This window comes from Pyxicephalus adspersus, chromosome 10 (assembly GCF_032062135.1).
Source record: "Pyxicephalus adspersus chromosome 10, UCB_Pads_2.0, whole genome shotgun sequence".
In the NCBI taxonomy this organism is placed as follows: Eukaryota; Metazoa; Chordata; class Amphibia; order Anura; family Pyxicephalidae; genus Pyxicephalus; species Pyxicephalus adspersus.
This window is the reverse complement of record NC_092867.1, coordinates 34382779-34405787: the sequence shown is the minus strand read 5'-3', so window position 1 is coordinate 34405787 and position 23009 is coordinate 34382779. Positions and strand designations below refer to the sequence as shown.

At 36.6% G+C, this 23009-nt stretch overlaps 1 protein-coding gene across 8 annotated transcripts in view; it reads right to left on the bottom strand.

Annotated features, from left to right (window-relative positions):
• PALD1 (phosphatase domain containing paladin 1) overlaps nt 1-23009 on the bottom strand; it is a 140948-nt gene that overhangs the window by 19844 nt on the left and 98095 nt on the right. For all 8 annotated transcript variants that reach the window (XM_072423748.1, XM_072423747.1, XM_072423744.1 and 5 more), the window contains 4 exons: nt 21299-21496; nt 20297-20437; nt 19949-20020; nt 16340-16480 (listed from right to left, as the gene is read on the bottom strand). In XM_072423748.1, the coding sequence (XP_072279849.1) occupies nt 16340-16480; nt 19949-20020; nt 20297-20437; nt 21299-21496 (552 nt within the window). The remainder of the gene's footprint in view (nt 1-16339; nt 16481-19948; nt 20021-20296; nt 20438-21298; nt 21497-23009) is intronic.

The following is a 23009-nucleotide window of genomic DNA, read 5'->3' as shown; positions in this document are numbered from 1 at the left end:
AAAACAAAAAAAAAAAACAAACAAACAGTGGCTGTTAACCGGAGATTACTATGATTGAGAGAACCCTTTTATAGAAATCACACATGGAGCAGGAAAAGTATGGTAAAATAGTCAGAGTACTCCAACAAGTAATATCACATGTTCTGACCCTGTAAATGTCTCCAATCCAGAAGAGCAACTTCATATTATAAGGAAGAGCAAGTGCCTGCAATAAAATGGGTGTTGTAACAGATATATCATGAGGAGATATGGGAACACATGTTAATACCATACCTTAGTTAATAATGTAAAGCTCTGCTGATTTTTTAACCATTTTATTTTAGATTTCTTAGTATGTGATTGAGAATTACTTGCAAATAATTTTTTTTTCCACATTCACTAAGCTTAGTGAAATATTTCTTGTAAAAGATAAAGTAACTTTGCCAAGTTAAAGCTAAGAGCAGAAACACCTTTAACAAATTCACCCTATTGTCTTACTGTATACATATATTACATTGGTATATCACCTTATCGCCAAAATCTATTCTCTGTAAGCATTTGTTTCAATAGATACCTCCATACAACACTAATGAACTGTAAGTAGAACCCATAGCAATAACTGCATAATTACTAAAAATCTTAGGATATTTCATACAGTGACATGATATATATCACATTGGGCAGGCTAAAATCCATATTCTACAGGCGTATAGAGAACAGCCCATTTTTAGTCATTGGATATGCAGTCATTTGCAGCCAAAACCATACTCCCGATGTTGTACTTCTAAAATAACGGGTGATAACAGGGGACCTAAGAGACCCAGGAAAGCTAGGAATAACCAACAATCACTAAAAGTAGATTGCAACTTATAACAGAGTCTCTTTTTATCATCCCTAGTCTCATTTCTGGAAAAAGATTTGGGATTTCAAGACTGGCTCTACTGATGGCCAATAAATGTTTGGCAGGTGCTTAAGTCCCACCTGAACTTTAGTGTCACATATTACTAAATTCAGACTTGCCAATGTTTTTGCTCACATGGTAACCAAATGACATAATCACATATACTACAAAACACAAAGACTGAAGGCACTGGACTGCCATGAAAAACATTTTGTTTAATGAGCAGAATGCTGGGCTGTTGCGTATAGCTGCCAAAATATATCTGCAATTTTAAAATGAATTGCCTTCTATAAATTAGTATCTATATATCGGTAATATATTATGTACGTCCAATCCTTCCCTCTGGAAAAGTCAAAATATGCAAAAAAAAAAAAATATTACAAATAAAAAGAAAGAATGTAAGAAATACTGTATCAAATGGGCAAAATTTATATTGTCTGCTTCGTCAGTTCCACTTTAATGTCACGCTTAGTCCTACTATAAGCAATCCTGGGAATTCTGCAAAAAAGTAATTTGATGATAAATATATAGCAAGATCATTCCAGAGTAAAACCAGGCACAATGTTTACCCAAAGCATGTAGCTGGAATGATTTATGTATCCATGAACAAATCACAAGAGAAATATTAAACAGTTATTTGATTTAGGTAGCACATTAGTGTAACCTAACCCAATAATAAAATAATTATACATGGCTGCTCACCTTAGATGTGGTGGCTGCGTTCAATTTGTTTTCACCATGTAATGCTGCAGATAACACAGTTGCAGTGCACAATTTTTGATGGTGTCTATAAAATTCACAATTGTCATGCAGGAACTCTCAAATTGTCTACCTTTGTTCCTTTTTGTTACATGGTTCATTGATAGGAAGAGCAATTTAAAAAAATGAGATAACATCGATTATGCTGTCTTTTCAGCTCACAAGAATTTTCTAATATTATCAGTTACCTCCAGAACCTATAAACTGAATCTTTGGAGAATCTGTTTCTACAAAGTTTCTACTTTTTAGTGTCTGTGGTCACATAAAAGTTAAGGTCCAAATGTGCTCAGAACATGCTCATAGGGATAATAATGCTAAATAATAATAAACCATACTAACACAAATGTACGCTTGATATTGCTCAGTGTCACTGTCCCAGAGAAATTCCTTATATTAATGAATATTAATTCATTAGGAATTCAGAATGTTGGGTCATGAGTAATACCTAGTTGTCACAGCCCTAAAAATATGTCACAGATTAAAGCAGAGTTCTGCTTTATATGCTATTCTGCTAAGATTTAGAGAACATACCATGAATTTAGAAAATCTTCTGACACAAGAAACTCAAAACTCATGAAAACAAATGCCGGTCCAGTTGATTTAGTTCAGCTTTCTCTAAGCACCTGTCCTAAACATCAAAACATGAAAGGTCACAATCCAGAACAGAAGACCCTGGGGCAGGTAAAAATCTGATCAGCCAAGATGCAGAATACAAAATGACAATGCTTGAGAGTATCTCTGACGCACATGGATTAGCCAAAACATTGCAATAAATATGGTTTACATTTCGTTCATTATTTTCTTCAGCCTAAAATTCCTAGAATACTTCCAAATAAGAAACTATTTGGTTTAACTGCACTGCTGATGAAGCACTTTGAAAACTCCCATTTGAATCTGTATTTAGGTTTTAATTTAGTACCATTATATATCCCTTACAATTAAGTAATTTGGGGCCCCGGTTCAGGGAAATGTTACTTAGCACAAAAATGTTTTCAGTGACAGGGAACTATGATAATATTGCTACCCAGAACAACAGTGTCAGAGTCCCATGGTAGTAAACCACAGTCCTGAGGTTTGCTGGACATAAAGGGTTATGTGCTGTGGGGCAGCTAAAATATTCTGAACATCTTTCATATTTTTGGTGTGTTCGCAGCAAGGAAAAATGTTGATATTATTTTACGCAAAAATCACAGGGTCCCTTTTCCCATGCCTAATAAAAATGATAGGCTAAAGTTTAGATATAACACTATCTGCAATGAACTTCTCACCAGCAGAAAAAATTTGGTATGTTTTTTTACAATTTTAACTTTCCTAATTTTGTGCTAAATCCATTTTAATTGTATTTATTTTAGTAAATAATTTAAAAGGTTGCTCAGTGTACTGTAAGCAGGAAAAGTTATATTACACCAGGAAGTCTTTGAGAAACAGTTACAGCTGCTGTACTACAAATTGACCTAAATACCCAATACAATCCTCTTCATCTCAACTAGATTAGATGGGAGCATTCTGACTAGTCAGTACTAGATTGTGTATAAACTTTCACAAGTATACAGGTAGTACTGTAACTTTGCCTTTGTTGATACAAAACCAAATGCAAAAATTCAAAAGGGGTACAAACCTAAACTTTCCAATCCCCAATGTTAAAGGAAAACTGTAGTAGAGCTTGCTGGCACTGGTAGTGTGGTTTCCATCATGGATCGCCCACCCCCCTCTTGGTGTTTCAGGCAAAAATCAAGTAAAGGTAGAAAAAAGTGTGCCACACCAAGTCCAGTAAATTCGTTATTCACGTGTATATGATTCTGGTTCCAGGATTTTAGCACCAGCATGTGTTGGCACAGAAGTGTTGGAAAGGACCTCAGAGTAGACAAAGTCCTTATGTAGGAGTTATGGAGTTATAGGGGGGGTTGAGGTGAAATGGGCTCTATGGTATGACAAAAGCACCACTCCTGGAGCTTTGTGCTTATAACTACCAGTACTAGCCCCAAAACACTGTAATGAATGTGTCCTAAATGTCTGTGTGTTTGTAGAACCAATGTCTCAAAATATTTACAACTACTTGGAGTTTGCTATACTACATGAAAATTTAAACACAATATGTGAATTGTACTTTGGAATTCTGGGAAGAACAACCAGTAGTTACACATACTTTATACAGCCATGACTGTAAAATTCACCAAATTTCTTTTAAGGATCTGACATTGAGCACAGTGGAAAGTCATCTTTCCATGCAGATAAACGTATCAAACAAACTGTTCTCTAGAAATGTATATCAATAATCCTCAGCCTCCAATGGTAAAACATATACAATAAGTGTGTGAAACCAACACAGAATAATCTTGGTGTTATGAACCTATTGAAAAAGTGTTTTGTAACATTTTTTTTCTGCTACAACAAAGGAAAATACAGTACTGTACATTGTTATTTGTTAACTTTTTCCTGAAAAGATACGGATACCACCATGCAAATTATTATGTTTTCATCTCCCCACATGGCAAAGACAGCTCACATTCTAGAACAGTTGTTCCTAATTTAATGATATCTGATATTGGAGACGAGATACCAGTCTTCATTTTTCAAGTCCTAACCAATACCACATACTGCTGACACTCTGACAGGCTTTATTGTGAAATAACACAGAATAAACTGCCAGTATAACCAGATCTCCAGTAGTAGGGTCTGCCTTGGTGTGACTTTCAGATAAAAATGAGATTCTACAATAGGGAACACTCTGTTCCAAGCATACAGTTCAATTCAAATACCACAATAGTTGATCCACAGGTATTACAATTGCACATTGGAAGGCAATTATACTGTTGCACAGCATTCATACTGATGTATTCAAGACAATACATATTTTAAATAAATGAGTTCTTTGTTTTCTTAGCAGACAGAACCAAAAACTCTTATCTTGAAGCCTGGAATACTAGCCTATATTTAGGGACACATAAACCTATTTACTCTGTTCTTTGTTAACAGGAGCAATGCATGTACTGTTAATCTAAATTCAAAGGATGTACGCTAATTAACCTCCCCTAATGTTGGGTAAGCCACATACCACAATGTGTAATAATTATTCAAGTAAAGCGATTAAAGCCAGGGTATTTTTAAATGCAGCGATATATTGAAAATAAAGAGTTAAATATACAATCTTACTTATTTACATTGATTTACAAATTGGTTCATACTGGTATGAACCAATTTGTATATCAATGTAAATAACTAAGATTGTAAGTAATATTTAACCTCCTCATCAGCTATGTGAGTTTACACTATACCCAGATGTGTGAACAAACAACAACAAAAACATGGCGCTTTTGCTCTGTGACAAGACTGCAGTTCTTTCACAGCCCCACTAAAACCAAACTTTAATGTTCTGAATAGAATGAAAAAGTGTTAAGACTTTTTGCTTGGTTTGCCTGGAACTAAAGTTCCACTTTTAAAAATTTTGGATCAGGCAGCACATTAATGCAAAAAAGGCCAGGCCATGTCCCTTCTGCAACAAGTGCATGCACAACTCAGCATTGCTTTCCAGGATATACGACACATCCCGGCTTCCCCTGCAGTTGTCAGGACTGAATGAACTTCTGTCCACAGGAGTTACCTGATCATGGCCCTGCCAATTAAGATGGCGCAAGAACGAATCAAGGAGGAGAAGCAACAAGATGGCGGCGCCCACTGCTGATTTGGAACAGGTGAAGATGAACAGGGTTTAGTACCGCTTTAATTTTGGTTGTGATTTGGGAAGATTTAACCTCACTTTTTTTTCCGGTGAAACCAACAGAAAAAGTACAAACATGAGTTACTGGGGCAAGGCCATATGAACAGCAATGCAATTTAACGTTCTTTGCGCTTAAAAAGTGCATTTTTGATCATTTGGGTTCCCCCAACACTCTCTCCCGAGACATGAAGTCATGAGAAATCTTACGAATGGGAGGACCCTTCTTACAGTCCCGATGGCAAATGTGTTCCTCAGAGGGTTCTCACAGAATCCTAAGGTCTTTCAGAAGCCTTATTATATCTGATTGCCTCCGAAGCTTTGGCTCACCACATTTGCTTTCTGCCACCTGCCCTAAGGCTGGATTCATTTTTAAAGAGCAAGCCAGGCACAAAAACCCAACCTGCCTCATCTTTCCAATACACGGATGAATTTCAGTGCATAGTAGTGCAACTCACAGGGTTTAAAAATAGGTCTAAACATCTTCAGGAAAGTTAAAAACTGGTACACAGAGCTGAAGATACCTATTGCGTCAATATGCACTGATACCAGTGATGATAATCAAGTCTAGAAAGATGGGGGGAGAGGTTAGCAATTGGCAATGGCAGCTTGAAGAATGCAGAATATATATATTAGTCTGAACAGTCCTGGTCTGCAGAGTCATTGACTTGAAAAAAGCTGTTACCAAAAGATGAGTTTACTCGACTTTTACATACTTAACACATTTTATATAACCTCCTGGTATTGCTTAAAAGGCGAGTTTTGCATGAATTTCTATATTAAATCTTGGTGTCTGATTTGATGGTTTATTGAATTACATTTGTAGCTGTGACCAAGGAGAGGAACAAATGTATACAGGTTCAGATAGTATATGTACTGTTTTTTCTGCATAGTTAACTCCTTCATAAAAATAAGCTACTAAAGCAAAAATAAAAAAATATATATATTTTTTGTGTCAATCAGGCATAGAGTGAAAAGCCACTTTTCTGCTCCATGGGTACATTTAATAGACTGCATACTGGCTTTTAAATGGTGCTGACTCACGTAGAAGGCTGTACCTAGGAGCAGGAGGCAACTTGAGCCAAACACACACATCAGGAAACACTTTTCAACTTGAGAATTGCAAATGTTTTGGGATGCCTACTGGGCATAATGAATGAGGCCAAAAAGCTGAAGGTAATTCAGGAATTAATTAGATTCCTTCCTAGAGGGGGAAGCATTAAAACTCAAGGGCAAGTTTAATCACTTGGGCTGACCCTGTGCTCCTTCCCCAATAATGAGATTGTCTCAAGTTCAGCAGTTCCTAACATGATGAGAGTCACATATGCATTCTCATGCTAAAGATTGCATTTCTCTAACACAACGTATTATATCCTCTCTAAATAGTATCTGTGGAATAACTCTAATAATGTATAGTAATGTATTTCTACCATTCTGAACAACCACAGTTCTATAACCTTTTGAGAGGATTGTCTATTTGTTTTGAACCAATGTCATTTCTTCATTAGGACCGCTTTATAATATTCCTTTTCACCTTTTTAAAATGAAACGTCTGGGGGACACCAATGACTACAATGGCTTTTAGTTTATTTTCACCTGCTGACCCTGCAAATAGCAGACTTCCTGTCTTAGGGTGGCTATACTGACTATTCCGCTTTACCTGTGATGGGAGCCATGGTTGCCACTCAGGTTGGACGTGTGTGTCCATGTTAATTTCCATTACACGGTGGGTGATAGCATTAGTAGTTTAAACAGGAAATGACAAGGGCACTGAACTTTTGTCAAGACCAACTATTTTTTTTTTTTTTTTTTTTTTTTTTTTTTTTTTTTATTTGAGCTTAGTTGTGCCTAAAGAAAAATCCTAGATCATTTGGCCTGTTTTATTAAAGCTCTATAAAACTGGAGAAGATAAGACTATCATGGGTGAATCTGATGACCCAGAAAACCTGATTTTAAGAAATCATCTCCACGTTTGCTGGATCACCCAGATTCTCCCATGGTAATCTATTTTTTCCACTCTTGGAGATTTTAATAAATCAGGCCCATTGTCTCTTACAAATATGAATTGTAATACATGGTAATACATTTGTAGCTTTACAGGCACAGCAATTACTAGCAGTATGATATACTTATACAAGGTGCTATTGCATACCGTGGAGTTAGTCTGAATCTAAGCTTGTCCTTTGCATTTAAAAAAAAAGGACAAAATGCAGTTGAAATTCAATACTTTGAGGAAAACACAATTCCTTAATAATTTTGCATGTGTTGCCAGCACGAAAGGTTTCCTAAACCCCCATCATTAAGTGTTAAACTTCTATAAACTTCCAAACTGTAATTTAGCTGAAAAATGATGCAAGCACATGAACTGTTTATATACAAACATATAAATTAATGTAATTCAGCTGTGCAAGTTGTATTCATTTGTTAAGAGCCATAATGATCCAGCCCCAATCTACTGTGGTTAGCAGCAGATAAATTACATATTAAAATGCTGTGCTAAGCTTTTTACTTTGCAGACATTGCCTGGTTTAGGAAACAGTCAAAATTAACATCTGTGCCAAAATAGTAAAGTAGCTCTGTCTCTGATATTTAACACAAGCCTAATAACCTACATTAATTGCACCAATATTGAAAAAGTATATTTTTGCAAAGAGAAAGCGAGCTGTGAACTGTCTTTGTATTCACCCTTCAGCAAGAATACTTTGCATATACACACACACATACAAATATATATTTTAAATGTTTCCTAATGTCCTGCATTGCACATTACATGCCAAGAACTGCAGAACTCCAGTACTCCGTTTTCTCTTACAAGGGAGGTTTGTATTTTTATTTAGCTGTTGTAAGTTAAATACTTCTCCCTCACAATGTACTGCTAGTTAGACATTATAGTTTTATACTAGTATTCTCCTAGCCTGCAACTTCTAATTAATACATCACTGGTGTAAAGGAAATAGGCTCAGCTGGATGTGTTTGTGTTACTCATACATGAGATAGAGATAACCCTGCAGGTTTGTTCTGACATTTTAGTGAGGCAAAAGCAAACCCCAATGTGCTCCCCAAACCACTCCAGAATATTATGCTATTCTGTTAGCAGTCCGCCTTTTACCCCCAACAGCAGACAGGGAAACCTTAAACCTTATTCAGTTCACATATTAAAAAAAAGCCAGCACACAGCTGAAAACTAATGATTAATAGGTTAGATGTAGACCTTAAGAACATAGGCTTTGTCACAACCAAAACTCTACAAAGCCTCCAGATTCCAGAACCCCAACAAGAATTTAAAAGCCCAGAAACAACAAGTTTGCTTTCTTCATAACAAACAAATCTTTTGGCCCCCTCATCATGTGTGGTGTGTCTATATACAACATCTATAATCCTGCCATACCGTGCCTCTTACTTGAAAAGATGGTGTTTTTCGTCTGCTTGGAATTCAGCCTAATACACTAATTACCATAAAGCATCCCACCAAACTATTTTTCACCACCAAGTCATTGAAAGCCATACCTTGATCTGTCAACACTGCTTGTGTACAGTAAGTTCTTCCTGTTCATGAAACTGCAGTTTTATTTTATATTTTTTCTTGTGCCTTACATAAATTAATTCATTGATTCTAGGTTCATCACATTGGCCTACTATAAAGAAATCTAGACTTTTATTCTGTATTATTATATATGTTTATATAAGTTCTGGAACAGGGATCTGTTTAAAATAAAATGGCAGCATGGATCAAACTTCATTTCAGCCATTAAACCTACAAAGTTCTTCCTATTTCCAGATACCACCTCACCAGTGCTACCTTCAGTCTGCTTATATCCTTGTTTTCTCCTCCACTCTAGGTGCTTCTTCATATTATTGCCTTCAGTTGTTCTTGAATGGCTGTTGCATTTTCTGTAATTCCCTTCCATTTGCTGTTCCATCTACAGCATTCAAGTTTATGCAGCTTTGAAATTTATTACATAGCTTAGCAAAAAAAAAAATTTCACTTGCCTAGGATTTTTCAATATATTTAGTGTATTTCAGGTCTGCTGAATCCAGAAATGACATCAGTTTAATTGAATTGGCTCTAGTTCTTGTGATACAGGAATCGGAATAGACGATTTTACCAACAACAAATGGTAGAACACACAGAATTTTATTATCAATCTTTATTTACACAGATGTTTTGCATTTTTTATATTAAATGTAGAATTATTTTCAAGAAACTTTTATTTGCTTTCTTCCTATTTATTTTCTTTTTTTACAGAAATATGGGATAGATATTCTTCAAGAAGTTGTTTAAATGGCCCTAATCTATTTTGCCACATTTGTGGTGAATATTCTCAGCAAAAACAGAGAAGAAACATTACAGAATGGGTGAAACAAGCATGTCTTGCATATTTTGGTAATAAACTGGGGGACCAAGATAAGTATTGGGCTCCCCATATGGTATGCAAAACTTGTGAACAGTGTCTATGTCAGTGGAAAAATAGAAAACTGAAAAGTTTGAAATTTGGTGTACCTATGGTATTGCGAGAGCCAATAAATCATCATAATGATTGGTATTTTTGTGCTGTAAATGTAAAATGTTTCAATCATTACAAGAAAAACAATTGAGAGTACCCTGATTTGGGATCAGCAAGACGACCTGTGCCGCATGGTGCTGAGGTTCCCATACCAGTGTTCAGTACACTCCCTGATATTCCTGTATGTGACATGCAGGATATACAGGTTTTGGAGTGTAATTCAGGAGTTAGCAGTGGAAGTGAATTTGAAGGAAATGTTTCATCAAACCAGCAGTTCTAAGTCGACCCAAGTCGGTCAAAACAAGCATCTGAACTTTTAGCATACAGGCTAAAAGGAAAGAACTGTCTGAGACGGAAAGTTAAAATAATGGTTTTTAGGACAGGAGAGGTGACACTTCTACCATATTTCAGTGAAGATGGAGACTTTGTGTACTGTTGTAACATCCCTGGACTACTACCCCATATGGGAGTACTAGAATACGAGCAGTAGACTGGCGGCAGTAGCAGTAGCAGCAGTACGAGCAGAAGACTGGCGGCTTTTCATAGACAGTTCCACTCGAAGTTTGAAATCTGTTTTACTGCATAATGGCAACTCCTATGCATCAATTCCAATTGGTCACTCAACAAAACTTAAAGAAGAATATGAAAATATCAAAATGGCCCTACAAAAGCTTTGCTATCATGAACACCAATGGTCCATATGTGTTGATTTAAAAATGGTGAATTGCCCTCTTGGACAGCAAAGAGGATACACAAAGTACCCATGTTTCATCTGCTTGTGGGATAGTACAGAAAAGCAGGATCACTGGAAAACGTGACATGGCCTCCAAGGGAAAACATGAAAAAAGGTGACGCGAACATCATTAACGAGCCAATGGTTGACAAAGAAAAAATCATTCTCCCTCCACTACACATAAAGTTGGGAAAAATTAAGCAATTTGTTAGAGCTCTGAACAAGGACGGTGATTGCTTTAAATACATTTGTAGATTCTTCCCTGGATTGAGTACTAAAAATTAAAAGCAGGAATCTTTGATGGACCCCAGATTCGGAAACTGATAAATGATTCAAATTTCACAAGTTACATGACTGATACTAAAGCTTCTGCCTGGCACAGCTATGTCATGGTTGTCAAGAACTTTTTGGGTAATCATAAGGCACAAAATTATGAAGAACTGGTAAAAAACTTGCTCCTAAACTAAAAAGATTGTTTGCTACTATGAGCATAAAGGGACACTATCTCTATAGCCATTTGCAAAAACTTACTGAAATCGCCAAGGTTTTCTGGGAGGAACAAGGGCAGAGGTCCCATCAAGATATAAAGGTGATAGAAGAAAGGTATCAGGGCAGATGGGATAGACACATGATGACAGACTACTGCTGGTGCCTTCAATGTGATTGTCCTGATCATCAGCATAAAAGGAAATCATACAAAGGTATTTTTTCAAATGATTTCGATATAGAATATATTGACATTATTTCAAAAATGTAATTGTGTATACATAAGCATATCTACTTTAATTCTGCCTAATTTTCATGTTTCATTAGTTTTTTATGAGGTCATTATTTCAAAAACTAGGGCCAATCTATTAAATCCAATACCATATGTGGAATCTGTGCATCAAACATAACCTAAAATGACTAAGCTGTTTGGCAAGAGAATGTTTGTTGACCAGTGTTATCAATGTACGGTATATGTTTTGCAGCCCAGTGCTGGAGGGCAATATGCAAACTGCTGTTATAAGCAAGCATACTATTTGCATGTAGTTTTTTATTGTTCACTGCTGCTTACACAGGCTTCCCCCCACAAACCCCCATAACATGCACTAACCAAGCCAGCAGGGTTAGTGCATCTGACCAAAATAGCCCAAAATAGGTGTTTGCTTGAGTCCATTAAAGACATTAGAGAAAAGTTCTAAAAACTTTGTACTGCTTTGGCACTGCATAAATACAGGAAGTAAATTAATAATGGTCTCTGCCCATCATTTATAAAAATATTATGATTAGAATATTACAAATTGCAACCATTTTATTTCAACAAAACAAAAATGTTGTGTGAGAGGTTTGTATTTTTTTTTCCCTGAAAACAAAATTTGGTGAAGAAAGGGTTTAGACATGGTTGGTTCAACACAGGAAGAGACCAGGATTCCCATGAATACAACCATGTGTTATCAATTATTGCCAACCAAAGGAGTAGAAAGGTCAAATCAACTCAACTCCAAAATTCTGATTTAATGCAAACAAGGTCTCATATATTTCCTTATTTACCCATCAGGCTCTTTCTACCACTACCACAAATAGTTATACAAAATAATATTTCACTTATGTATTGAATATATATAATAAAGTCAATTTGACAGTGATTATAATGTGAACATGCAGAAAAAACACATTTGATTTTACAGAAAAGTTGGCCTGCAGTGAAACATAATAGCATTTTGATGGACAGTGAAGGTACACACGACCCCATACTTGAGGTTAAGCCACCCATAACCCAAATGGATCACCCACCTTTCACAGACTATCAAGAAATGTAGCCTAGCCATTTGCATAGATTGTTAATGCTTAGTTATGACACAGTAAGTTGTGGATATTTGTCCAAATACACGAGTCCTAAATAAGAGCAGTGTCATTCTACTCCAGTATTCTGTTTTAGCTTGCAAGTTAACATTGAAAATAATTACTAATGGAGCAAAAAAAAGCTGTAATTTACATTTATTTTATAAGTGTTTACTTTTCAAAAGTTCTGTACAAAGTGTAATAAAACACTTTATAAATATGTTGTAGTTTGTGCTTTCCATGTATCCAGAAAATAGTACCAGAAATCCAATTTTTTACACAGTTGTTCCTAAGCAGTGTCCCCTTAAGCCTTTAAAGATTTATATTCAAAGTGTGAATTACATCTCCAGAGATATACATCCTTATAACACTGCCCACGGAAAAAAAAACTCAAACTAGTTTGCCAGGGCTGTAATAATGCTATTGGTTTGGACTATAAGCAAAGGAATGTTACAAGCTTTCTCTTTCTACATACCACTTCATTAGGTCTCCCATTCTCAGTCTTTAGAGATAATATTATGCCGACATAACTGTTGGAAAATGCAACTCAGCGCTTTTGTCAATGTACATGGATACAGATGATCTGGGTGACACCTTTCATGTGCCTAGCTTCTGTTGTTTAGTATTTCTGTGATAGATCGTGGCATGAGTTTTATAGCTTTGGCTTACTGGAAGCCCAGATGTTAATCGGTCCAATATTAACTGCTACTGTTATCAGGCATTTTCCTGTTTACAATTACTGCCCCAACAAATTCCACCAGCCAGTCAGCAGCTGCCAGAGTTTCATAAGCTTACTTCTGTGGAATGTGGGCTCACAGTAGATAGAAAAAGAAAAAGTATTAACAGACCTGGCCAAGTTTACACACCAGTAGAAAAAATGAACCAGGAAAAATGAGACATATGCAGCCAAAGAGAAATACTAGTGCAGGCTTACGCAAACATACACATCATTAAGATAGAAAACTGATAACTTCACATGTTATACAAAACTAAGGCTACGTTCAGACCGGCAGCCACTGTGGTTCACTGCTGTCAACAAGTCTTCAACTTCCCCAAAGCCCTGGTTATTATTGAAATGGATTAGAGTTATAGAATTTTTTTTGTGTAAAGTCGTTTGATATGCTGCAATTTTAGGAAAATTTTATGTAGCATCTCAGGGCAATCTACTAAACTACTTCCAGAGACTTAAATGGGACTATGTCCCTTCTGCAACCAAACAAATGTACTGCCTGTTAGTAATTTTCTTTATAATGAACACTGACCTGAACATGCACAAATCAATGTACATTTGTAGTAAGTGATCACGCAGGTAAGTTTATGTTGTTGCAGAATAGATATCATCTGTCCCTTCTGCAATAAAGAATAAGCCTGCTCACATTTTTTTTATTTTTAAAGATTGTTTCCACTTTAAGTGTAAAATTCAGATAAAATGTTATGTTGTGGGATTAGATTAGGAGCCAATTGTTAAAGGACATTGTTAAGGTTCCTGTTAGCAGGCAGTGGAAATGCTAGGTTTTTGTAGGGTAGGGACAGCTAAATGATTTACTTGTTTTTAGTGCTGAAAATCTGACACTAAGAAATACTGTGCCTGATGATGAAAACTAACCTATCACACTTTGCCAATTGAAGAATGCCATTTTACAAATGCACTACGGTATTTTATATGAAGGAGCTGTTTTTTTTTTTTTTTTTACATTAGACACCAGGGAAATTACCTTTGTCATGTCCATAGGGAGTTCCCAGCAATCTGGTGAACACAGTAATGCACATTATTATCTTGTCCTTGCACCATCAACTAGGACAATCAGTAAATTTATCACCTCTAAGCACCTCTAGGTCACTTTTAGGTGACTTAAGTATCCTTGTGCCTCATACAAAGGCATAGTTTCATACCACTTCCCCAAAGCATGTGACAATGTAAAATAGCAATACAAATTTAAAATAAAACATGTATTTTGCTCTCTACTCTTCCTGCTCTAAGTGTAATCAGTTATTTAATTCCAAATGCACAACTAGTAACCTGGGCCCAGTTCCCTGTCAGAGATCAAGTAATTTGCATTAAACATCTGTCAGTATCCCAGAAGCAGCCACTCAGCCAGCTTAGACTGGGTTTCCAAAGAATTATTCCAGACCACCTGCTCATTTTTCATATGGCAAGGCTGAGGCAAGATACAGACCAATTTTCATGATCAGTATAGAGACATGACTCATGCAGCATATTTCCAACAGGTGTCCCTGAAATGTGCACACTGGCTCAGCTTAGAGCTGTGCCAATAACTACCAGCTAATGAGAATCAGCTCATGTTACATAAAAGCACAGGAATGTAGTCAATACCATGCACTCTTTTCATGACATACATTAGGTGTATATGTTCTTGTATGAAGCTTTGCAGGCTAACAACCCGTCTAAAAAAACTACTTATCTGGTAAATTTTCTGCAGCCAAAAAAGTCCTGAATTAGGTTTTATTTATAAGCAATCACCCTTGGTAATTAGTACCATAATATATGAAAAGGCTCTTATGTAGAAGGTGAATAGATTTACACCGAGTTTGGGGAGGGGGAAAACACATACAAAAATCCAGCCCTTTCTCTGGGTACTGCCGCCTACATAAGCTCTGTCCTGTGTCATCAGTTAAATTAAACAATTTTTCATTTCCAATAATACAAAAGTGCTGTTTTTACTTACACAAATCTCCATCACCACTGCATACCATAGGCTTAATCCCCAATATGGTATTCAATGGTATCCAATGCTATCATTCTTTTTTTTTTTTTTTGCATGGGTAGAAAAGGTGAAAATCCATTCAGTAGAATTTACATTGCAAACTTGGGACCTCAATGTAATAGCACCTCTAGTATGGTGAACGTGGTTGATTTGTATATGTATAGAAAACTAATCATGCTGGTCTAATCAGTCCTGGTTGACACCCACGCTGATCAGCACTATTTACCACTAGCAGACTTCAACTCAGTTTGTATTTCATAAAGACCCACATAGCCCAATACAAAGTTTCTCTCTTATGTACTATTTATTTTTGTTGTGAAAATCATGCTTTACAGATATATAAAATAAATTAAACTCCATGGACCTATTTGTGTTTAAATTGTTAGCCTTCATCTAATTTACTATGTTCAGCGATTCCCTAAAGTGCATTGAAATGCAAGGTCTGCCTATTGTTTAGCTTCCCGGTCCCCATGTAAAATGCAGAAAAACAACACACACAGCTACACACATGCTGATCTTAATTTTTATGAGAAGAGACACGGCACACAGTGTCGATTTGACATGCTTTGAGATCCTAGGTTATCTATGGAAACCCTAAGATGTCATCCTTGTATGTCACAAGCAGAAGTTCTGATGTCACCAAAATATACTTTTTATGCTTTCTCTTAATGTATGGGGTTTTTTTGTTTTAATGGGAATGCCATTTTCCATTGTTGGGGGGTGGCAGAGTCTAACAAATAAGCAGAGGATGTAATATAATGATGCACTTTAGCTTGTGGAACTAACTTGCTGCCAGTGTATAGACCAAAATAAATTGATTAAATATGTTTTTTCTAAACTGTTGGCATAAGGTAGGAAAGATTCTGCTCTATATTTGAATTCTACAAATAAAGAGTAAAAATGTAACCACTTGTGAAAGTTGTATTTTACATCAAGATGCTTAAAAATAATGAAAGATCAACAGGTAAACTACTTTTTTGTGGAACAAGTCTGGTGTCACAATACAAAATGAAAAGCCCAAAACCCTTGTTGGCTGGAATTCATCACCACATTTTTGATGACTGTGCTGTAGTGCCATCAGATGTATTGATATGTTCCTTTTATATACATTTCATTCTAACAATGAAACAAGAAAACTATTTATAAACATTGTTTGTATCACATACTGCTAAATCTGTAGTTATAATAGTTACTTACCTGTCTGTAAGTGCATATAATGATCTCTCGTAAGTGATAATGCATAGGAGTCATGGTTTCACTGACACTGTCGAGTGCCATATCTACTTCTTTCTTTATTTTGTGTCCATCAGGAAGTACCTGAACAATCTTCATCACTACCTGAAACATTGGATTGAAATGGGAAAGTGTTATTTCATCAACATGGTCAAAGTGCAGTGATCCATAGCCATATTAAACCCATAACACTTATCAACTGTAGTAACACTGTTCCTACTAAGTTCACTAAAGATTTGTTTTGCCCTAAAACATTCACAGAAACATATTGCTCTTGTAGAGATCATTACAACAAGGTCAACAAGGTGACGGGTAAATGCCTGCAACAAAAAATCTCAGGGCAATAAATAACTGAAGTATATAATATGGATCCTGTTTATGGCAAATTTTAGAACTGAACCATTAAATGGAGTGTCAAGTCTAATTTATGTTGTGCTTTGTAATATTTGTGCAATAAAATAATAAAAATGTTTGAATAAAAAAACATACAATGTATTTAATTTTCCTTTGAGGATGTGCAATAGTAAATATTCTGATGCCACCTAGAGGTAACAATGGTCTGCAAACTATTATACAAACGATCCTGAAGCACATGACCCTTTCTTTTATCCTTTTTATTTACATAAAGGGCCATAAATATGTTTAATTTTTTTTTGTCCAAATATATCGAAATTATCCTGTGCATCTTTGAAAAAACATTAAAAAAAAAGCTACAACTAAGGCTGGGTTCAGACTGGCTGTGGGGTTGTGGTGCAGTTACTGCTCCCTAGAATGAGATTCTAGCTTTCCGGAGTAAAAATAGGGGCGTCAGTGATTGGTACAGCATTGGTTCTGTTCTGGCTCAAGAACCAAAAGCTACACAGAAACCTTTGTTTCTGATGCAGGTCTAAACATAACCTAAAGGCTCCTGTATGACAGTCTAAACAAGTACCAAATCCTTTCTAAATCCAAATTGCTGTTTATACTTGTAACACTTTGAAAGAAAAAAAGGAAGCGCATACAATCTTAGCAAATAGAAAAAGGACTGCTTTTGTGTACATTATCTGTACCATTACAGTGTTAAATAATGAGAGAAAAGACAATACTGACTGTGAATACCACACATAACATGCAGTACATTTATGAAAGGACACTGAGCAGACAAATGTAAGTGGCAGAGAAAAGTCATGTTGGGTGAACAATAGAATCTTTTCCTTGCACATAATTGTAGGACTAATCAAGTAATTAAAACCATTAGATTTTCAAATATATAGAACTAGCAAAAGTGATGAAAAGAGAGAATGTATATAAAATAGATGACTCTTCCAGCAACATTTTACCGATTAATAAATGTCAGGCAATTCCCTAGTGTGCTCTGTGAGTAGGCAGTGGGCTAATAATGGGTTACCATTATTATTGTACAATTTATTTAGCAGGCTTTTAAATGTAGAAAACTTTATGCCTGTAAAACATGTGCACACTGTTCATCAAAACTGTACCAGTTATAGTAATGTTCTTATAAAACACATACTAGGTAAAACCAAAGAAAGATGGGGTAGATGTTTTTCCTCATACAACATGGAAAGTTAAAGCACTTTAGGTGTTCCACTGCTACTTCCTGTTACAGGACCGTGGGAGGTCCTACTGCGGTGAGCCGCACATTTTAGTTTGCCAGCATTTTTCAGGCAACAAATAGCACCTGGCAGTTGATCAAGCTAAATACTACGTGGGATTATGAGATGTGGATTAGTCCCTGCTGTACATTGCCATGAAAACACAAACCACAAATTATCTACCAAGTGTGTGGCATGAAAATGTCTAGAAGGCATACAAAGTAACATATATGACTGCTGCATTTTACCATTTGATATGATCCATTAGTTAATTAGATTTTTTGCATACAGACACAAGTGCTCACTCTATGTTTTTTTTGCTCACTAAATTTCAATTAGAAAAATGGCACCATACTGCAAGACGGAGCTAGACAATTTTAGGTTTTGGAATTGGTAATGACAGCTCTGTGGCATTTTTTTTTTTTTTTTTTAGTAGTAGTCTTTTTTAAACTTTGTTTTCACTGCAAGGACACCTTCCAAAAGACAAGCAGTATTTGACCCTTATTACAGATCCTTGAAGAGATCTGCGCTTTCACTGAGCGTTTCCTGTGCTAAAATTTTAATTTTTTTTAAGAGATATGACACTCAACTTATGTCATTGGGAAAAAAAAGCTGACATTTCAGGTGTCTGAAGTTGATCCCTGCTTTAGGAATAAATCAACATAAATACACCTTTTACAAAATCATTGTTTTTAAAGGTTGGGGCTATCAATATGTGATACCTGTGAGTTACATTTCCTTATTTGCATTGGTACATGCATTTAGTACAAACTTTAACCTCCCTAGCGGTATTCCCGAGTGTGACTCGGGGTGGAAAAAATTGCAAAAAGCGGTAATCCCGAGTCACACTCGGGGTACCTTTGAGGGTCCCTCTTACCTTATCCCCGGGCTCCAGCGGCGATCTCACGATCCCGCTGTGATGGCGGGGCGCTTCTCCGTCGGGGGGCGTGGCCGGGCGGGAAATTTAAAAGCAGATTACGGAGTAATCTGCTTTTAAATACCGCCCGGGTCCCCACCACCCAGATGCGATCACCAATAGTAAATCCAGAGGGTGATGCCAGCGGAGATTTCCCGCTGGCAGCACCCCCTGAATCTACTGCTGTCCTGCTCGCATCTCCCGGAGGCTGATCTCCGGGTGATGCGAGCAGGAGAGTGAGCAGCGGGGACATCCCCTACTCCCGGAGACTGATCTCACCCCCGGGAGTAGGGGATGATGTCCCCGCTGCTCACTCTCCTGCTCGCATCACCCGGAGATCAGCTTTCGGGAGATGCGAGCAGGGGAATGAAGTAGTGCGGGGACTCCGGATGATGCGGTGGAGTGATGGATTCTGGGGGCGAGAAATTTAAAAGCAGATTACTATGTAATCTGCTTTTAAATTTTTTTTTTAAAGTAAAAACACATCAAAACATATAATAAAAGTATAAATACACATTGTAGTGCACCAAGCATCATTGCCCAGTGCCCTGATTTACATTTTGCACGCTATTAGCCCTGACCTTTTAATGACTTTTTAATCACTTCCTGAATTGAAGTAAATTTTTTTTTCTAAAATCTGCATATAATTTATATTATTATTAATCAATAATATTGCACCCTTGTTTGGAAAATTTCAGAAGGAAATTTTTGATAAAATTTTTTTTTGGATAAATTACATTGTTTTGGGCTAATATTTCATTATTTTTTATAATAATCATTTATAATTATGTATTATTTTATAAATTATGATTCTAATATAATAAATAAATATAATAATTATACCCGGGAGTTAATCCTAAGAATTACAGGCCCACAATATAAACAAAAATTTCTACGCAAAAAAAATAGGATCACTTTTTGCATCAAAAAATGACAGAATTAGAACGCTAGGGGGGTTAAATACCTTTGTATTCCAGCACATCTACACAAATCTGCTCAAATTTGTATGCAAATACATGATTCCAAAGAAAGTGTGTGTGCGTTCATTTATAGTAATTGTCTCACCTCAAACTCTCCCTTTGTGTATTTGGCATCTGGAACGCTAACAATTTCATCCTCACTGATTTCAGGAATGGTCTGCAATCATAATAAAAACAATGATGAACACACACATATACATACAAATAAAGCTGCTCAATTGTGCTCACCCCCCCCCCCCCCCCAAGGATTTCAAACATTTTAGATAAAGGAAGTGCCAAGTCACTGTTCACAGGGGGCACTCAAAGCACTATATAAAACTATTTAAAGCACATTTGAGCAAGACTGTTTAACACAACCAGGTGTTTTCTATAATTGTTCCTACACTAACTCCACATATTGCATATTACTCCAATTTTTTGTTTTCATACTCACATTAAAATGCCAGAGAATAAGCAGTGCAATAACCATTGCAGTCGTTGTCCGTCCTTTTCCTTCATGACAGTTGAAGACAAAAGCTGCATTTGGATCCTCTGAAAGTGTACACTTCATAGCTTGGAGAATCATGTCAAAATCCTGAAAGACAAAAGTACTCCTGATTGCTACATGCTATTGTATTACACATATTTTACCATGAAGAAGTCCCCAACCACAGTGCTCATAATTGCCTCCCTAAAAAAGTTGATATAGTTGGCAATTGGAACAAACTGCCAAACAGACAAGCAAATGTTCAGGGTTATGTGAATGTGAAGTTCAGTCAGGGGGGTCACTAGGCCCCTGTTCCACTATATGGCTATGTAGGAGAACCTTACTGGTGGTAAAGTGTCAATCCAGACTCTACAAGCAGTATTGCACAGAGCAGAGAACAGTGTTTTCAGGTCCTTCATCTGAAGAGAAACCTAAAAATGACTTTCCATTAGTAGGTGTCAGCTGCCATTCTGAGATCTGAGTATGCAACATGTGGCACAGCATACAAAGCTCACCAGTCATAAGTGTGTATTATATTTCAAACTACCAACTACCCCTCCACTCTGTATAATGGGCTGTAAGGTACATAGTTCTTACCACTTTAATCTGGGGGGTGGGGGGGCAATCTACACACCTCTGGCTGGGGCACTTTTTGTCCTAGGCTAGACTTACATCCTCCGGACAACTACAGTCTATACTCTGGGCTGCATGCTACATCCTGCTGACTACTCTGTATACTAAATCACATCTGCATACCTCTTACCAAAGTGTTTTTTCTCAACAGTTGCTGGATGCTAAGCGGTCTGGGAACTGCCCAGAGGTGACTCAGGACTTTTACAATCCCAGCAATGCTTCTGGGTTAGGTTACTGATGTCACTAAAAACCTTTAAATATATTTCCTATTTAGGTTTGAACATAACGACAATGAAGCTTCCAGACTTTTTCATCTTTTTCCCAGTTACTCCTCACCTGTTCTTTGGGAGCACAGAAATCAGGAATGGGGATTCTTCTATATGCCAGGCCTGGATATGTGCCTTTCTGCTGGTTAAATATTTCCTGCATCGTCAGACATGATTTAAACATCTTCATCTGCTTTTCCTGTTCCAGGTAAACCTCTAACCACTTTTGTGAAGTCAAAATATGACTCGATATTGTGGCTTCTAATTTCTGAAAGAAAAAAAAGTAATGTAATTTAGTTATATCTGAGAAGATAAATACAATGGCACGAAAAGCACAGCTAAGCACTCTAAGCACTCTAATTTATTCCTAAGCATACAGTTACTACTGGTTAAGATTGTTGGTGATTGTATAAGCTTTTCCTGGATATGTAATCAATTAAAGTGCCACAAAGGTTACATCCATGTTCACAACTAAACTTGATTAAATTAAATGTGTTTTAAGCTACTTACAGAAATAGTAAAGTATAAATGAAAGAATTTTGGGAAGCATACCAAAAGCCACAAAAGCATCATCACTATGTCTATATGTCGCTAAAATTGGTAATTGATTTTTAACAGAAAACAATGAAGTAATGTCTTAATGTAAATTAGTTATTAGCAGTACTTCTGTTCATAAGGATTTGGTGGATACACTGCCCTCTTGTGGTTTACACTAGTATGACAACATGATTTTGAGGACAATGTAGAACTGGGGTCAGCTCTTTGGGGTCAGTTTTTTGGCTACTAGACCATTTTAGGAGGTCAAGAAGGCACACTAGGCCAGACTCTCTCTCTTTCGAGTCCCACGCTTATGGCTCCGCCCCCCACCAGGAACGCCCCTGAAAGGGAAATACCTCTCCCCTGCAATGCATAAGGAGGAGAGGGAATGTCCCTTTACCCCGGCGGCAAAAGTGTTAACGCCGGCCCTGGTAAATAGGGATGGGAGGTTTAAGAAGGAGGCTCAAGAGCCACGGGTTCCCTACCCCTGCCGGCTGGGTTTAGGCCAGATCGACCAGGGGGGCGTTAGGCCGGAACGGACTACTGGCTAAGCTGTATCTAGCCTAAAGGCCGGAGTTTGCCTACCCCTGATGTAGAACAATAGTACAACCAATAAAAAAGTAATAATAATGAGATGCTTTCCATTCAAAAATGTGCATACATTTAACTCTTAATACTGTGTAATGATCCCTTTAGCAAATATTATACCAACATTCAAGGATATGTAAAGATTTGATCAGGACCATTTTGGAGATCACCATTACAATTTATATTGCTTTGTCTGAGCATGCTCCCTAAAAAAACAAAAGTTTTTGTTGTAATTAATCAATCATACTTTCCAAACAGTGGCCAGTATTTCACAAATTCTGTTGGGGTAGGCAAATGTATATACAAAATGTGTGTGTGTCTGGCTGACAAAACTTGAACAAGAAAAGATTGGAAAAACTATGTTCAGATCATATGAAAACGTTTTCTTGAAAGTCACAAGAAGCTTGCTGTATTTAAATAGCACCCACAGTCTCCAAACCTTAATTCAACAGAGCACTTTTAGGATGTGGTGGAACAAGAGAGGAATAGCAGGGATTAAATAAATGAAATATAATAAGGCCAAGAAACAAATTGCTAGATAATCTTTTAATAATCTTTTAAAGTTAACAAAAATAAAAATCTAATATTAAAACATATATATATATAAAATTTTTCATTTAAATAATTTACAATTAGCAGACCACCGAAAAAATAAT